At 45.4% G+C, this 18,460-nt stretch overlaps 1 protein-coding gene across 5 annotated transcripts in view; it reads left to right on the top strand.

The window, feature by feature from the left end:
• Positions 1 to 12,305, top strand: part of NMU (neuromedin U) — a 131,118-nt gene extending 118,813 nt beyond the window's left edge. For all 5 annotated transcript variants that reach the window (XM_073583564.1, XM_073583563.1, XM_073583561.1 and 2 more), the window contains 2 exons: positions 7,493 to 7,531; positions 11,822 to 12,305. In XM_073583564.1, coding sequence (XP_073439665.1) covers positions 7,493 to 7,528 — 36 coding nt within the window. In that variant the 3' untranslated portion in view covers positions 7,529 to 7,531; positions 11,822 to 12,305. The remainder of the gene's footprint in view (positions 1 to 7,492; positions 7,532 to 11,821) is intronic.
• Positions 12,306 to 18,460: the final 6,155 nt, after the last annotated feature.

Here is an 18,460-nt window from a genome sequence, read left to right as displayed (position 1 = left end):
GTTTCCTCCAAACACGACGTGTTTTGCTTCTACCAAACAGTTCAGTCCATATGACATTCTCCCAATTCTCTTCTGGATAATCCAAATGCTCTCTAGCAAACTTCAGTATGGCCCAGACATGTACTGGCTTACGCAGGGGGACACGTCTGGTACTGCAGGATCTGAGTCCCTGGTGGTGTAGTGTGTTACTGCTGGTACCTTTTGTTATGGTGGTCCCTGCTCTATGCAGGACATTCACTAGGTCCCCCCGTGTGGTTCTAGGATTTTTGCTCACTGTTCTTGTGATCATTTTGACCCCACGGGGTGGGATGATACGTGGAGCCACAGATCGAGGGAGATTATCAGTGGTCTTGTATGTCTTCCATTTTCTTTTTATTGCTCCCACAGTTGATTTCATCACAACAAGCTGCTTGCCTATTGCAGATTCAATCTTCCCAGCCTGGTACAAGGCTATAATTGTGTTTCTGGTTGTTATCGTGGGTGGTCAGGAGCCGGAATCTCCAGGAGTGGACCTTCTGGACCGTGGCACTGAGGGACCCTGGGCGAGCTGCCAGGTGGAACCGACCCCTATACAGGAACCGTTAGGAGCAGGCCCAGGGGTTCGAGTACCATGGTAGCCGGTACGGAGAGGGGCGGCTCAGGATGGACAGGAGTAGGACAGTGGGACTGAAGTGTAGATGACAGAACATGGCTGGCACACAGGAGACAGGAATGGAGTAAGACTATAGACTGGAACGTAGAGGAACTGAAGTATAGTTGACAGGACAGAGTTGGAACACAGGAGACAGGAATAAAAGAGGACGGAAGGACTGGAGCAGGATGGAACTGGAACACCGGAGGCAGGACTGGAGTAGGACGGCAGGATTGGAACAGAATGGAACAGGAACACTGGAGGCAGGACTGGAGAAGGACGGCAGGACTGGAACATGATGGAACAGGAACACCGGAGGCAGGACTGGAGCAGGACGGCAGGACTGGAACAGGATGGAACAGGAACACCGGAGGCAGGACTGGAGTAGGATAGCAGGACTGGAACAGGATGGATCAGGAACACCGGAGGCAGGACTGGAGTAGTATGGCAGGACTGGAGCAGGATGGATCAGGAACACCGGAGGCAGGAGACGGAGGAAACAGGAACACTGGAGCAGGACTGAGAAACACTGTTAGCGAACATGGAAGACAGGCTGCGAGGCTGCTGCAGGAAACACTGAGGACGGCACCGAGAGACTGTAGAGAGCACAGGAGGAAGCAGGGCCCAGTGTACAAGGTAACTCCCTCAGGGGGAAGCGGCCTGATATAGCCCCGTCTGGTCTGCCATTGGTCCAAAGGTGCTTCCGGGTCAGGGCACAGCCGGAGCACAAGAAGCAGCAGGGAGGCGTGGCCGCGGCCTATGGCGCATGCGCATTGCATGCAGGGATGGCGTCGGCCGCAAGCCCATCAGAGGTGACCGTCGTGGCCGTCGGGTGGAGAGAGGCTGCGGCGTGGGAGCGGAGGCCGGCTGCAGAGTGGGAGCGGAGGCCGGGTGAGTATAATGGAGCAGTGTAACAGTACCCCCTCCCCTAAGCCGCCCTCCCCGGAGATTAGCAAGAAATCTCTTGAGGATACGGGGAGCATTGATCTCTCCTCAGGACCAAAGCCCTTCCAATCAACAAGAAAGAATGTCCTTCCTCTAACCCTCTTCATAGCGAGAATGTCCTGCACTTCAAAGACATCATCGGCACCCACCGACTGAGGAACAGGATCAGGCAAGGAATGGAAGCGATTCAGCACCACAGGTTTCAGGAGGTAGACGTGGAAGGTGTTCGGGACCCGGAGCGAAGCAGGCAATCTCAATTTGTAGGCGACTTCATTGATACATCCAAGAACTTCAAATGGACTGATGTAGCGTGGTCCCAACTTGTAGGAGGGCAATTTCAATTGGATGAATTTGGAGGAGAGACAGACTTTGTCCCCAACACGATACGGTGGAGGATCCAATCTCCTTTTGTCGGCATAATTCTTCATCTGATCAGTGGACCTCTTGAGTGACGTATTGGTCTCGGCCCAAATCTTGGAAAATTCAGGAGGACAAGGTGATGGCCACGGGTACCTCAGAGGCAGGGGTTATCGGAAGAGGAACACCAGGATGTCTGCCAAAAACAATGAAGAACGGAGACTTGGCCGAGGACTCGCCAGCATGGTTGTTATAAGCAAACTCTGCCCAGGGGAGTAAGTCAACCCAATCGTTCTGGTGGGCGTTGGTGAAATGACGTAGGTACCCCGTTAATGTCTGGTTGGTACGCTCTACCTGTCCGTTGGACTGTGGATGGTAGGTCGAGGAGAAGTCGAGGGAAACGTTCATGAGCTTGCAAAGTGAACGCCAGAACTTGGAGGTAAACTGAACCTCTCGGTCAGACACAATGCGTTGAGGTAGTCCATGGAGTCTGAAGATTTGGTGAATGAAAACTTTGGCCAGCTCCGGCGCCGAGGGAAGACCAGGCAGAGGGACGAAGTGGGCCATCTTGGAAAAACGATCCACCACCAAAATGACTGTGCAGCCCGAAGAGCGGGGTAGGTCAGTGATGAAATACATGGCGATGTTTTCCCAAGGAACCCGTAGGAACGGGCAACGGTAGCAACAAGCCAGACGGAGGTCTTCGTTGCACTTTGTTTGTAGCACAGGATGGACAAGAAGCCACAAAGTCGAGTACATCTTGGCGAAGCGTGGGCCACCAGTAGTGATGCGTGATAAGATCAAGGGTCTTCTTAGTTCAGGCATGGCCGGCCAGTTTGGATGAGTGCCCCCATAGGAGGACCTTTCGCTTGAGGTTCTCAGGCACAAGTGTCTTGCCTGGGGGAGGAGTAAGCCAGTTCACTGGAGCCACTGTGATGATCCTAGTGGGATCAATGATATGCGAAGGTTCCTCCGTTGTTTCATGTAGCTGGAAGATCCTGGACAGGGCGTCGGCTTTGGTATTCTTGTTGCCAGGATGGAAACGGAGCTTGAAGTCAAATCGGGCGAAAAATAAGGTCCATCTGGCCTGACGAGGGTTGAGTTTCTGGGCAGACTGGAGATAGGCCAGATTCTTGTGGTCCGAGAAGATGACAAAGGGATGAACAGCTCCTTCCAGGAGGTGACGCTACTCCTCTAAGGCCAACTTGATGGCCAGGAGTTCCCGGTCGTCGATCGAGTAGTTACACTCAAATGGAGAGAAGGCCTTTGAGAAGAAGCCACAAGGATGCAGGCAACCGGAGGCAGTGCTCTGGGACAATACTGCCCCACCACCTGTGGAGGAAGCGTCCACCTAGAGAACAAAAGGTCGATTGCTCTCAGGGCGATGCAGGACCGGAGCCATGGAGAAAGCCCGTTTTAGGGTCAGAAAGGCCTCCTCCGCCTCAGGAGTCCAATCTTTAGGGGTAGTCCCCTTACGGGTGAGAGCAGAAATAGGTCTTGTGATCGCGGAGATGTGGGAGACAAATTGCCGGTAATAATTGGCGAATCCGAGAAATCGTATCGCCTTTACTCCGACGGGGCGAGGCCATTTGAGAATGGCAGACAACTTCTCGGGGTCCATCCTTAGACCAGCGTCGGAGATAATGTATCCCAGAAACGGCAGAGAGGTCTGTTCGAAGAGACATTTCTCGATATTCGCATACCGGCGGTTCTCCCGAAGACGCTGTAGCACCAGGCGGACACTTTCTGTGGGACGAGAGGTCCGGCGAGAAGACGAGGATGTCATCTAAGTACATGACCACACAGGAGTACAAGAGATCCCGGAAGATCTCATTGACGAACTCTTGAAACACCACAGGAGCATTGCAAAGACCAAAGGGCATGACCAGGTACTCGTAATGGCCGTCTCGAGTGTTGAAAGCGGTCTTCCACTTGTCACCTGCACGGATACGGACCAGATTATAGGCTCCTCTGAGGTCCAGCTTGGAGAAGACCCGAGCCCCTTTGAGATGGTCAAACAGCTCCGGAATGAGTGGAAGAGGGTACCTGTTCTTGATGGTAATTTCATTCAAGCCCCTATAGTCAATGCACGGCCGTAGAGTTCCATCCTTCTTTTTGACGAAGAAGAACCCGGCTCCGGCGGGCGAAGAGGATTTCCCTATAAAGCCATTGGCGAGGTTCTCTCGGACATACTCGGACATGGCGGTGGTGTCTGCAGGAGACAAGGGGTAGATTCTGCCCCTTGGAGGGGTTGAACCGGGAACAAGTTCAATTGGACAGTCAAACGGCCAGTGTGGAGGAAGGCCCTCCGCTTCCTTCTTATCAAAAACATCGGCGTAAGAACTGTAGGCTGGAGGAAGACCCAGAAGGTCTGGAGGTGACCGAGGAGCGGCCGCCAGTCAGACAGGAGTCAGACAGCGAGCTTGGCACGGGTGCCCCCAGCAGAGTATCTCCCCAGAAGACCAGTCGAGAACAGGCTGATGAGTCCTTAACCATGGAAGACCGAGTAGAATGGCGTGAGAGAGCTTAGGCAAAACGTAGAAGGCTATCTTCTCTCGGTGTAAGGCTCTGACTTGCAACTCCACTTCTTCAGTGACCAAGGTGACGGTCACCTGTAGCAGTTTGCCATCCACTGTGGCAATCTGGATAGGGTTAGATAGAGTAACCACGGGAATTTGGTATTTGTCCAGCTCTTCAGGTCGAGTGAAGTTACCTGCCGAGTCCGAATCCACGTAGGCCACCTCGAAACCACGTCTCTCCCCTGAAACCAAAAGCACGGAAATCGTAAGAGGTTGAGAGGGATCATCATTACCTAGGGAGGCCTCTCTTACCTGACCTAGGTGGAGAAGTTTCCCTGTCTCTTAGGACAGGTGCGGACATAGTGTGACGAATCACCGCAATAGAGGCACAGACCTTGTACCCGCCTCTCTCTCTGACGCAACTCGGCCAACTTTAGGTGATCTATCTGCATGGATGCGACCGAGGAGGGAGAAAGGGACCCGGGAGAATGGGGACTGGCAGAACGGGTGAAAAGGGGAACTGGCCTGGTGGACCTCCTGTCTCTCGCTGACTCTCGAGTGCGTTCCTGAAAGCGTAGGTCAATACGGGTAGCCAGCGAGATAAGGTCCTCTAAGGAGGACGGGGTATCTCGACCTGCGAGTTCATCTTTTATTCTGCCTGAAAGACCGCGCCAGAATGCCCCTACCAAAGCCGCGTTATTCCAGCTGAGCTCAGAGGAGACAGTACGAAAGCGAATAGCGTACTGTCCGACCGTGAGAGAACCCTGATGTGAGTTAAAGAGTGACTCAGTGAGAGAGGCTAACCGGCCCGGCTCATCGAAGACCCTGCGAAAAGTATCCAAGAAAACCGAGAGACTCGAGACTACAGGGTCGTCACGTTCCCAGAGGGGATTCAACCAAGACAGGGCCTCCCCCTCCAGATGGGACATGATGAAGGCCACCTTGGCCCGATCAGAGGGATATTGCTGCGGCAACCATTCAAAGTGGAGGCTACACTGATTTAAGAACCCCTTACAGAGCTTGGGATCCCCCGTGAAGCGAGGCGGCTTGGCAAGGCGGGGCGTCGGGAGAGCTGTAGACGCGGAGGGAGGAGTCGGGGCTGCGGTAGCAGCCTGGAGGGCAGACAAGCGACTGTTAAAGGAGGCCATGTAAGACAAAATGTGGGCTTGAGTATCTTGTTGCTGACCCAGCTCCTGTTGGAGACTGGCCAGTTGAGTGGCATTTCCAGGATCAGCCACCTGCAGGGCCGACAAACGGGTGTCCATAGACTTCATGATCGACATAATGCGTCCCTGATTCTCCCGCAGGAAGAGCAACTCTTTCTGAGTAGCAGCAGTAGTACCGGCGGAGTCCATGGCCTGATCATACTGTTAGCGTGGGAGGTCAGGAGCCGGAATCTCCTGGAGTGGACCCTCTGGACCGTGGCACTGAGGGACCCCGGGCGAGCTGCCAGGTGGAACCGACCCCTATACAGGGACCGTTAGGAGCAGGCCCAGGGGTTCGAGTACCACGGTAGCTGGTACCGAGAGGGGCGGCTCAGGATGGACAGGAGTAGGACAGTGGGACTGAAGTGTAGATGACAGAACATGGCTGGCACACAGGATACAGGAATGGAGTAAGACTATAGACTGGAACGTGGAGGAACTGAAGTGTAGTTGACAGGACAGAGTTGGAACACAGGAGACAGGAATAAAGGAGGACGGGAGGACTGGAACAGAAACACCGGAGGCAGGACTGGAGTAGGACGGCAGGACTGGAACAGGATGGAACAGGAACACCGGAGGCAGGACTGGAGTAGGATGGCAGGACTGGAACAGCATGGAATAGGAACACCGGAGGCAGGACTGGAGTAGGACGGCAGGACTGGAACAGGATGGAACAGGAACACCGGAGGCAGGAGACGGACGAAACAGAAACACTGGAGCAGGACTGAAAAACACTGTTAGCGAACACGAAAGACAGGCTGCGAGGCTGCTGCAGGAAACACTGAGGACGGCACCGAGAGACTGTAGAGAGCACAGGAGGAAGCAGGGCCCAGTGTGCAAGGTAACACAATGATCAGGCGCCTCCCTCTGGTCTGACATTGGTCCGAAGGTGCTTCTGGGTCAGGGCACAGCCAGAGCACAAGAAGCAGCATGGAGGCTTGGCCGCGGCCTATGGCGCATGCGCATTGCATGCAGAGATGGCGTTGGCCACGAGCCCGTCAGAGGTGATCGCCATGGCCGTCGGGTGGAGAGAGGCTGCGGCGTGGGGGCGGAGGACGGCTGCGGCGTGGGAGCGGAGGCCGGGTGAGTATGACGGAGCGGTGTAACACTGGTGTCCTTCGTCAGCTCTTTAGTCTTCTTCATAGTGGAGTTTGGGGTGTGACTGTTTGAGGTTGTGCCTTTTATACTGATAACAAGTTCAAACAGGTGCCATTACTACAGGTAATGTGTGGAGGACAGAGGAGCCTCTTAAAGAAGAAGTTACAGGTCTGTGAGAGCCAGAAATCTTGCATGTTTTTAGGTGAACAAATACTTATTTTCCACCATAATATGCAAAATAAATCTTGCCAAATCAGACAAGGTGATTTTCTGGATTTGTTTTCTCATTTTGACTCTCATAGTTGTGGTCTACCTATGATGTCAATTATAGGCCTCTATCATCTTTTTAAGTGGGAGAACTTGCACAATTGGTGGCTGACTAAATACTTTTTTCCCCACTGTATACCTACATCCTAATCCTTATGTTTGCCATAAGTTAGCTGTCAGCTCCCCCATTTATATGCATGCTGTGCCTGGTCAAATATGAAGGTCTACTGCAATGGAAAATCTGTGTGCCCCAAACACCCTAGTATAACAGTTTAAGAACCAAGACACCTTTTCCTGACCACATACAATAAGCTCATCTTTCCTATGCCACATGATGGCCGGTGGCGTGAGGTTCTAAAAATATAATTGCTTATTAAGAAAAGCTAGATCATGGGTATATTACCTGCCTAATTATCAAGTTTTCTTTTTAATCTGTAGAACTCATTATCTAATTTGTTTTTCTTTTCCAGCCACGTAATGGAAGAAGATCAGCAGGTTTCCGCTAAGAGGTATTTAGATCTAAATATATGAATATTTCTTGTCTGACTGCATTTACAGCATTTCACAAAGCAAAATCATCAGCTTCAAAAATAAAAAAATACTGTACCTGGTTATTACATAAGTTCTATAAAGAATACATTAAAGGGATTCTGTCAAAGTAAACTAAAATAAACAGTTATATCAAGGACTTAGTCCCTATAAAGATCATATTCGCAGTATATATTTATTTCATTGTAATCAATTTGAAAACTCATCATATCCCTTTTGCAAATGAGGAGGCTTTTGTGCACCCTTGGCATGGCAACGAGGTTGGTGCATCCTTGGCATGACCATGAAGTTGATGCACCTTTGGCGTGCCCACGAGGTTGGTGCACCCACACGTGGCCACGACGTTGGTGGACCCTTGGTGTTGCCACAACATTGGTGCACCCTTGGCTTGGCCACTAGGTTGGTGCACCCTTGGCGTGGCCAAGAGATTGGTGCACCTTTGATGTGGCCACAAGGTTGGTGCATCCTTGGCGTGGCCATGAAGTTGGTGTACCCTTTGCATGATCATGTGGTTGGTGCACCAATAGCGTGGCCAAGAGGTTGGTGCACCTTTGACGTGGCCACGAGGTTGGTGCGCCCTTGGCGTGGCCATGAAGTTGGTGCACCCTTGGCATGATCATAAGGTTCGTGCACGCTTGATGTGGCTATGAGGTTAGTGCACCCTTGATGTGGCCATGAGGTTGGTGCACCCTTGGCGTGGCCACGAGGTTGGCGCACCCTTGGCGAGGCCACGAGGTTGATGCACCCTTGGCATGGCCATGAGGTTGATGCACCCTTGATGTGACCACAAGGTTGGTGCACCCTTGGAAGCCTCAGATGACATCTGAGTGCAGTCTGATTTCCGCAAACTAACACAATGGAGAACAGGGAGAAATTTTATTCTCGATCTTCTCATCTGAGAGAATCGGATGACACTAAGCTGACACTCAGATAAAACTCTGATCCAAGTTTGATCAATTACCATAATTGATCCGATTCTCTCGCATGAGAGTTTCAACACTCATGTGAGCAAACACTAAAGATTATACTAGAGAAATGCACAAATATAAGATTATTTCTATTAGCTAGTATCAGGATTGGTTCTGTTAGTAGTAAGAGGAAGAAATGTTAGAAGTACTAGCAAAAATGCTGCAAGTTTTTTTGTAATTTTAGCAACTAGCTAACTGAGCTCTGCTATTTAAAGGGAACCTGTCACCAGAAAAAAACACTCCCAGCAGGTTAATAAAGCTACTAACCTGTAGATTAACCCTTATTTGCAGGTTAATAGCTTATTTTCTGCTGATAGGTTCCCTTTAAATTGCATCCTATGAATTAAAGAAATATTCTAGAAGATCTACATTACAGTCTCATTAGTGCATGTAAATAATTTTCACAATTATAAACATCTATCTATGCTCAGGCTACTAGGGTGTCTTATTTTATGTATGTTCCAGTGCGAGAAAAAAAGGCAAGAATCAGGTCTATAGCTAGAATACTTAAGACCCGTATGCACATCAAAGGAAGATGACAGGCCAAACATCTTACAATTTGGTGGGATCAGCCAAGAATCTGATGTGCATGGGGGTTTCCTAACTCTCCCCCCCCCCCGACAGATTCAGGGGTCAGGCGACAATCTGGTAGTGGCCAATCATTCTCGTGTGTGTGGGGAGTCGGGAGCGATGGCTGTCACTCGGCCGACCGCTATACTATATGCATGACCAGTTTCAGTATGTTTAAATATTGGTTATTAATAGAAACAGCAAGTCAAAAACTTGCTCACGTTCACTTTAAATGGGCTTTATTGCTAAAATACTGGTATTTCTCCATACAGTCAGCAATGTTTAAATGCCTTACATAAAATGCTTCAGTAGATATTGATCCTGTACCTTCGCTGTCTTATTCTTGTTTGTCGTGTCGACTACTGTGTTAAAAATTAATTGATGAAAAATGGCAAAATTGATGGGTCTTGACTTTGCAGCCTGTCTACATTTACAGGATGTAGGGTATCATTACATTTAATGCATTGGGCAATTTAAGCTTCTTATTTAGATTAGTGTATAACAGGGCAGGAATCCAGACTCTCTGTCTATACCGTGCCAGATAGTGCTATTCTGTTTGACTATTTATTGACAGCAGGCTCCCTTAGTCTGGTACCCTAAAATTATGTTTCAGTTGCATGATCTCCTTTTAATAAATCAGTCAATTCACCATTTAAATTTACCGAGAAGAATGAGAAGCATTATTTCCCATTATTACTATTTATGTGGCACAATCAATTCTTAAAGCATATATCTGGGTTATATATTTTTAGCAAAGATATAATACAATGAGCACACAGTTCAACCAATGCAAATGCAGTGTAGAGAGGATACTTTAGGAAAGAGAGTGGTGTCCATACAAGCTACAATATAGAAATACCAGGAAAGAGTTTTAAGTGGTGGTCCGATACCTTTCTTAAGCCCTAACTACTTTTGTATCCAGCTTCATTATTAAATTCCCTACACTTCTCCTTACACTGCTGTTTCCTATATGTCTTTTGTTTCTTTACTTTCTCTGACGCTATGTTTGAGAGGAGTCTCAACCAGAACGTCACAGGAGGCTGGGGCTGCACTCACTTCTCTGCAGAGTATATCATTCCTTCGGAAAAAGAAAGCCATCAGGGAGTGGCACTGTGATCACTTAGCACAGCTAATGACATCCTGGTCCAGTTGAGGTGATTGAGAATTGACCACATCCTCAGTCACAGCCGCCGATACAGTCAATTCTTCAAACACCACTGTACCTTTCCCTTGAAATGAATCATCATCAGGGGATGGTGATAGAGGCAGTGTGAGTGGCTTATAGAGGAAGTTAATTTTGCCTTTAACCTTTTTACTACTTTTTAGAGCAAATAGTTGCATGTTCTGCAAAATGTTTCAAATTTTGTGCAGAAATTTCTGGGATCCAAAAATTCCCACGTGGAGGGTGAGGATGGAGAATATTTATGTAGATATTTTGCAACTTTTAAAAAATGAATCTGGAAAAGAAACATTGATTTAAAAATCTAAGAACTAACAAAAGGCAACTTAAAAGTAGCAAATCTATTATGGAAAATCAAACAATTACTAGTAATTATTATAGTTATAGATAGGTATTCGCGCAAAAAAATGGCAAAAATCTAATGAGGAATTAGACCCATAGTTTTTCAAGTCAGCTGGAAAAAACACAAAGTAAAAAAAAGCTTCTGTGTGATCATGCCCTAATGAATTAAAATGCAACACCAAAGGCACTTTAATTTAAAGAAAGTCTTTCAAGTGCGACAAAAAAAATCCCCCTCAAAGCGCACGTAAAGTACAGTATTAAAAATACGAAAAATTCATAAATTTTTATAAGCACTTAAAAACATTGAAAAGCAAAATTTGAGACCTTAAAGCAGCTTCAAAGGTAGAGTCATAGTGATTCCTAACAAAAAAAGACCTGAAAATTCTACTGGTTCTAAAATGCATAGTTAAGATACCATGGTGGGGTAACAAAATAAAACGACCTTCTGGACCAGCGCCATTTCACCACACTAGGTACTGTGTCCCCACAAGTCTCTAGACATCAACATCTGGTTCAAGCATCACATGACAGCTGCAGCTGATCAATGATTGGCTGCTACCTTCATATTTCAATCAAACAGGAGTCCAAGGGGTAACGTTTCTCCATGCGGAGAATGACATGTCAAGCATGCCGGGTTGAGGAGACTTTTAAGCCACAATGCTCCTCTGAGAAATATGCAAATTGTCTCTTCAAAGACAAAGAGGACTAGAACTCTAGTGCCACCTATGGAAAGTAGCAATCCTTGAAGTCAATGTCGACCCTTTAATGAACCTTGTCACATGACTTAAGATAAAAGCCAAAACCAGAATCTCAATTTGCAGACACTGTGTTTCGGTGTACTGCCCCTCATCAGTGCAAAGAGTGAGATCTGGTTTGGCTGGGTGAGAGGCGTCTGACCGGGATTCTAGGGGTATCGTTTCTCCTTTTGGAGAATGACATGTTAAGGATGACAAGATGAGGAGACTTTTAAGCCGCAATGCTCCTCTGGGAAATATCAATCAAGAAGAAAGATGTTTTTTCATGTAAGAAAAGTATCTAGTGCAATAGTTTGTGCACTGTTGCACTAGATACTTTTAGTTTTTAGTTTGTACACCATTTTAGAAAGTTCAATATTGCAGTAGTTACAATTTTATTACCATTTTACAATAACGGACATACGTGTCTCTGACCTTATCGTTTCTTTCTTACAGATGGCTGATGAAGGCCTGACTACAAAGACATGGACACCCCATATTGTAAACTTGTAACAATCTATCACAATAGAATGTAAAGGATATTATCATAAATTATTTTTGGCTACAACTGCCAAATTTTCCTTTATTTCTCAGTTATATTAAAAGCATATTTAAACATTGTTTTTCAGTGTTCTACTGTGTATTACTATGGTGTATAATGAGAATGACTAATGACAGGTGCAGCTGAAGAACTCTGCATGCAGAATGCTGCCGCTCCGAAAGTTGCTGGACGCGTCTATAATGTCTTGTAAATAAAGGCAATTCTCCGATCACCGTTTTAAAACATTTTGTATCTGTTAGACTGAATGTTTCATTTATTTACGCAGCTGTTATATTTCATGTGTCACCATCAACCAGATGAATGCAACGCTTGTACTTTATTTTTGCCTTATTGTAGTGAAAAGTTACGCTAAATAAACTTATCTTTTATTTTAACAAATTCAGAAAAAGTTTATCCTCAATCCATGAATTTATAACTATAGGGTGTGGTTACGCGTCACAGTGTTTTACTGTGGATTCAAAAATACAAGAATAAATTGTTTCACACACATAAAATAACACAGCTTTTGTAAAAATGCCCTCCCATCTATATTATTTTTATTACATGTGCATGTATTGTAATGTGAGTGTATTAGTATAGTTACCTACTGCTGCTTTCTCTGGGATCTAGTGACATTCTGCTTCTCTTCGCAGTGACGTCACCACAATTCCAACTATCCGGCTTATCTCCTACTCGATGCCTGAGCCGGAAGTCTATTTTATAATGTAAGCGTATGGAGCCTTGTTCTGAGTCTCGCTCTGATGCTCCGTAGGCTTAAACCACTTCCGTGTCATGCGGCGCGACCCAGAGAGTCTTTGCAAAGTGGTGACGTCACTGAGAAGAGAAGACAAACGACACTGGACGCTGGAGAGAGCAGAGGAGTATATTAATACACTCACCCTACATTACATGCATATGCACACATTTAATGTTAAAAAATAAATGGAATGCATCATCAGAAAATGACCTATAAATCACATTTTTGTGTTACATGCATTTTTACCTTTTTTTTACAACTTTTTTTATATCACAAATAGTGATGAGTAAGCGTACTCCGATAACGTGTTTTCCAAGCATGCTCAGGTGTTACCAAGTGTCTCAGAATAATGCTCGAGTAATGTTCAAGTCAACACATGCGGGCATTGCCTGTTTGTGTTAGGAGTGGCGGAAGGCACTGAATAAAAATATAAATAAAGTGCCTTCGCCACTCGGGGTCCACCGTGCAGAGGATGTAATAACGGCTGCTAGGTGACGACAGAGCAATCTGGCGGTAGTGTGCACTGGGTTAACTGCACCCAATGTGCACTGCACAGACTCTGTTGAACTCACAGAGTCCTAGAAACAACAATAAACACAAAAACGCTGAGTCTGTTTAGGACACAGAACTACAGCAGTGCACCCGCGGTATCTGGTCACAGGAGTAGCACTAGATGGCGGCACTTACTCCGTCTAGACCTACAGACAAGGATCGGGTGTAGAGCGTCGCAACCACGAACGCACGCAGAGCTGCAACTGCAGTGCAGCAAGAACAGAGCCGCTGCAATGACACTGCTAACTAGCAGGCGCAATGCTGATGCTAGGCTGCTGAGGCGATGGAGCAATAGCACACTGGCGCTGACACTGGCAATAACTCAGGAACTCTCACAGACATAGTATCAGAGGGTAGGGGTTTCCAATGAGTCATTCACCAGTCCATGCATCCATCAACAAACATACAGCAGCAGTATGGCTATACTAGCGCATGGCGGAACAACCATGCGCGCTTTTTATAGCGAAAGGGACCTTCCGGAAATCTCCAGGTCTCCAAGAGGAGCCAATGGGATCTGACACAGGACCTAAACACCTGACTCCCGAACTCCAATGGGAGTTTGTCCCATGAGCATGCTCAGATGCAGGGGTAGAAGACTTAGCCTCTGGTGAGAGTTGCCGCAAGGCAATCTCCTCTGCAGTCTCCTCTACAGCAGATGAAGAGCAGGAGACTGCAGAATGTGAGGATCTAGATTTCAGCAAAGGAGAGGCAGAAATCTGACTCCTAACAGTTTGTTAGGCAATCCCTGCATGTGTTGCGACTGTCTAACAGCTGCGAAACATGCAGCCACGGGGACTCGAACATATTATTTAAGCATGTCCGAGATATTCAGATAATATCCAAGCACGCTCATCACTAATCACAAGCTGTATTAAAAAACGACATTTTTCAATTTTCAAATGGCCACTAAAACTATTCCACAAGTCTCTAATAGTTTCTTTATCATCACAGACAGGATTACAGTGCTTGGTAACACCTCAATGCACAGTTAACAAGACAGGAGCTACTGTACCATTCATAACAAGTGATGTTACAGCTGAACTCCTCCTACAACATAGACAACAGAAGAGCAGGAAGTATATGTCTGTAATAGAACAGGAAGTATGATTCTACAATAGAACAGGAAATAGGATTCTGGAATAGAACAGGAAGTATTAGTCTAGAATAGAACAAGAACTATGATTCTGGAATAGAACAGGAAGTATGAGTCTAAAATAGAACAGGAAGTATGAGTCTAGACTAGAACAGGAAGTATGAGTCCAGACTAGAACAGGAAGTATGAGTCTGGAATTGGACAGGAAATAGGATTCTGGAATAGAACAGGAAGTATGAGTCTAGAATAGAACAGGAAGCATGAGTCTAAAATAGAGCAGGAAGTATGAGTCTAGACTAGAACAGGAAGCATGAGTCCGGAATAGAACAGGAAGTATGAGTCTAGAATAGAACATAGAATCATAGAATCGTACAGTTGGAAGGAACCTCCTGGGCCATCTGGTCCATCCCCCTGCTCAAAGCAGGATTCGCTAAATCATCCCAGACAGATGTCTGTCCAGCCTCTGTTTGAAGACTTCTATTGAAGGAGAACTCACCACCTCTCGTGACAGCTTGTTCCACTCATTGATCACTCTTACTGTCAAAAAGTTTTTTCTAATATCTAATCTGTGTCTCCTCCCATTCAGTTTCATCCCATTGCTTCTAGTCTTTCCTTGTGCAAATGAGAACAAAGTTGATCCTTCTACAATGTGACAGCCCTTGAGATATTTGTAGACAGCTATTAAGTCTCCTCTAATTCTTCTCTTTTGCAAGCTAAACATTCCCAAATCCTGCAACCTTTCCTCATAAGACAGGGTTTGCAGACCGGTCACCATTCTGGTCGCTCTTTTCTGAACTTGCTTCAGTTTGTTGATGTCTTTTTTAAAATGTGGCGCCCAAAACTGGACACAGTATTCCAGATGAGGTCTGACCAAAGAGGAGTAGAGGGCAATAATGACTTCACGTGATCTAGACTGTATGCTTCTGTTAATACATCCTAGAATTGTATTTGCCTTTTTTGCTGCTGCATCACACTGTTGAGTCATATTCAGTCTGTGATCTATTAGTATACCCAAGTCTTTTTTGCATGTGCTGTTGCTTAGCCCTATTCCTCCCATTCTGTATATGCTTTTTTCATTTTTATTGCCCAGATGTAGTACTTTGCATTTTTCCCTGTTAAAAACTATTGTTAGTTGCTGCCCACTGCTCCAGTTTATTTATATCTTTTTGAATCCTCTCTCTCTCTTCTCTAGTATTTGCTATCCATCCTATCTGTTTTCTCTCAGAAAAGAAATGTAACATCAACTGTTCTTCACTGTCCTATTAAGGGATTAGAAGAATCCAGGATATCTATAAACAGAAAGATAGTGAGGAAACACTTAGCTCACCTAAATGAATTCAAGTCTCCAGGTCCAGATGAATTACACCACAGAGTACTGAAGGAGATAGCAGAAGAAATTTTTGAACCCCTGTCCATAATCTTTGAAAATTCTTGGAGAACAGGAGAAGTCCCAGAAGACTGGAGAAGAGCAAATGTTGTTCCTATCTTCAAAAAGGGGAAAAAGGTGGACCCAGGCAACTATAGGCCGGTGAGTCTGACTTCTATGCCAGGAAAGATCTTTGATGACACAGCAAATTTAATCAGTTTACCCTCAATTTCTTTATCTAAATTGTTGACAAAGATGTTGAACAGTACAGGGCCCAGGACAGAGCCCTGTGGTACCCCACTTGAGACATTCTTCCAACTGGATTTGTAGCCATTTCCGACCACTCTTTGGGTTCAATCACTAAGCCAGTTATGAATCCACCTAACAGTTGCCTTGTCCATTCCATACTTAGCCATTTTTTCAATAAGGATTGTGTGAGATACTTTGCCAAATGCTTTACTGAAGTCAAGATATACTATATCTACAGCATTTCCCTGATCCACCCAATCTGATTCTCTCATAGAAGAAAATTAAGTTAGTCTCATGACTTATTAGTTACAAACCCATGCTGACTCTGTTTAATCACTTCATTCTTACCCAGGTACTTACATACATGTTATTTAATAATTTGTTCAAAGATCTTTCCTGGCATAGAAGTCAGACTCACCAGCCTATACTCTGTGGTGTAATTCATCTGGACCTGGAGATTTGAATTCATTTAGGTGAGCTAAGTGTTTCCTCACTATCTTTCTGTTTATAGATATCCTGGATTCTTCTATTCCCTTAATAGGACAGTGAAGAACAGTTGATGTTACATTTCCTTGCTGAGAGAAAACAGATGCAAAATAGGAATTTAAAAGTTCGGCCTTCTCAACATCCTGTCTTACCATTTCATCATTTTCATCCTGTAAAAATTCTATAGCATCTTTGACTTTTCTTTTACTTTTTACATATCCCCAAAATCCTTTTTTATTGCTTTTGACGTCTCTTGCAAGCCTCAATTCATTGTCAGCTTTAGATAATCTGATTCATGACCTGCAAGTTCTGCAGACAGCATTATTTTCTTCTTTAGATATGCCTCTCTCTTTCCATTTTATAAACATTTCTTCCTTTTTAGCATATGCTTAAGTTCTGTGTTCATCCATCCAGGTTTCCTTAAATGCTTCCTATTCTTCCCTCTTTTCAGAATTGTTAACAATTGTGCTTTGAGAAATTTATTTTTCAAGATTTCCCATCCTTCCTGGACATTTTTGTCCTTAAGAATATCCAGCCATTGGATCCCTGCAATTCTTTTTCTGAATGCCTTAAAATCTGCCTTTCTGAAATCTAACCTTGACGTCTGAGTCTTCACAGGTCTTCCTCCTCTAGTTATCCAAAATTCTAAAATAGCATGGTCGCTACCTCCTAGGGTCCCAGCCACTTTTACCTCCTCAACCATTTCCTCCCTGTTTATAAGGATTAGATCCAAGGTAGCAGTCCCCTTGTTTTCTCCCCTACCTGTTGGAAGATAAAGTTGTCAGCAAGAGAGGATAAGAATTTCCTTGACCTATTAGTTTTGCCTGAGAGAGATTCCCAACAAATGTCTGGATAGTTGAAATCTCCCAAGACAACTATGTCATATTTTTTGGAGAACTTGGCCATTTGATGCATAAAGAGTTCATCCATATCTTCAGATTGCACAGGCGGCCTGTAGTAAATGCCTACAATGGTGTCCTTTCCATTGTTCTGTCCTTGTATTCTTACCCAAACAGTTTCCACAGAAATCCCAGTCTCTGAAGCTCTGTGCAGATATACGCGTTTCTAACATACAATGCGACACCTCCTCCTCGTTTATCAAGTCTGTTTCTAGCAAATAAGTTGTATCCTTCTAGCCTTGTATTCCAATCATGTGTATTGTCCCACCAAGTGTCAGTGATTCCAATTACATCATATTTCTTTTCCTGTGTTAGTAGTTCCAATTCTCCTTGTTTGTTGACCATGTTTTGTGCATTAGTATAGAAACATTTTAGTTTGTGATTGGTTTCTCTTTCTCCAATATTTTTATTATTTAGATTATTTTGTCTTTGTTCTTCCTTTCCACTTCTAATAGCAGAGTCCTCAATAGCATTTGTCAGGTGTATGGCTTTTTCTGGCCTTTTGCTTCCCTTCCCACATTGTTCTAGTTTAAAGCTCTCCTGATGAGTGTAGCAAGGCGACTTCCAAATACATGTTTTCCAGTCTTCGTAAGGTGCACCCCATCTCTAGCAAGTAGGCCATTGTATAGGCAATTCACTCCGTGATCCAGAAATCCAAATCCTTGCTGATGGCACCATTGAGGTAGCCAGTTGTTCATCTGCAGAATCTTATTCCACCTCCTTGTTCCATGGCCATCCACTGGGAGGAAGGAAGAGAAGACCACCTGCGCTCCCAGTTCTTTCACTTTCTTACCTAAGTTTTCAAAGTCTCTGCAGATGGTTTCCAGGTGGTTTTTTGTGGAGTCATTTGTCCCCACATGTAGTAGCAGAAATGGGCAGTCATCTGTAGGTCTGAAGAGTCCTGATATCCTGTCAGACACATCTTTAATTTTTGCACCTGGAAGACAGCACATTTCTCTTGAGGTTATATCCGGTCTGATACAGGAAGTATGAGTCTAGAATAGAACAGGAAGCATGAGTCTGGAATAGAACAGGAAGTATGAGTCTGGAATAGAACAGGAAGTATGAATCTAGAGTAGAACAGGAAGTATGAGTCTGGAATAGAACAGGAAGTATGAGTCTGGACTAGAACAAGAAATGAGTCTACAATAG

The sequence above is a fragment of the Dendrobates tinctorius genome, unplaced genomic scaffold, assembly GCF_039654945.1.
Source record: "Dendrobates tinctorius isolate UK_male_01 unplaced genomic scaffold, ASM3965494v1 ptg000079l, whole genome shotgun sequence".
Classification (NCBI taxonomy): domain Eukaryota; kingdom Metazoa; phylum Chordata; class Amphibia; order Anura; family Dendrobatidae; genus Dendrobates; species Dendrobates tinctorius.
Note: the sequence above shows the minus strand (reverse complement) of the source record. Positions and strands in the feature narration are given on the sequence as shown.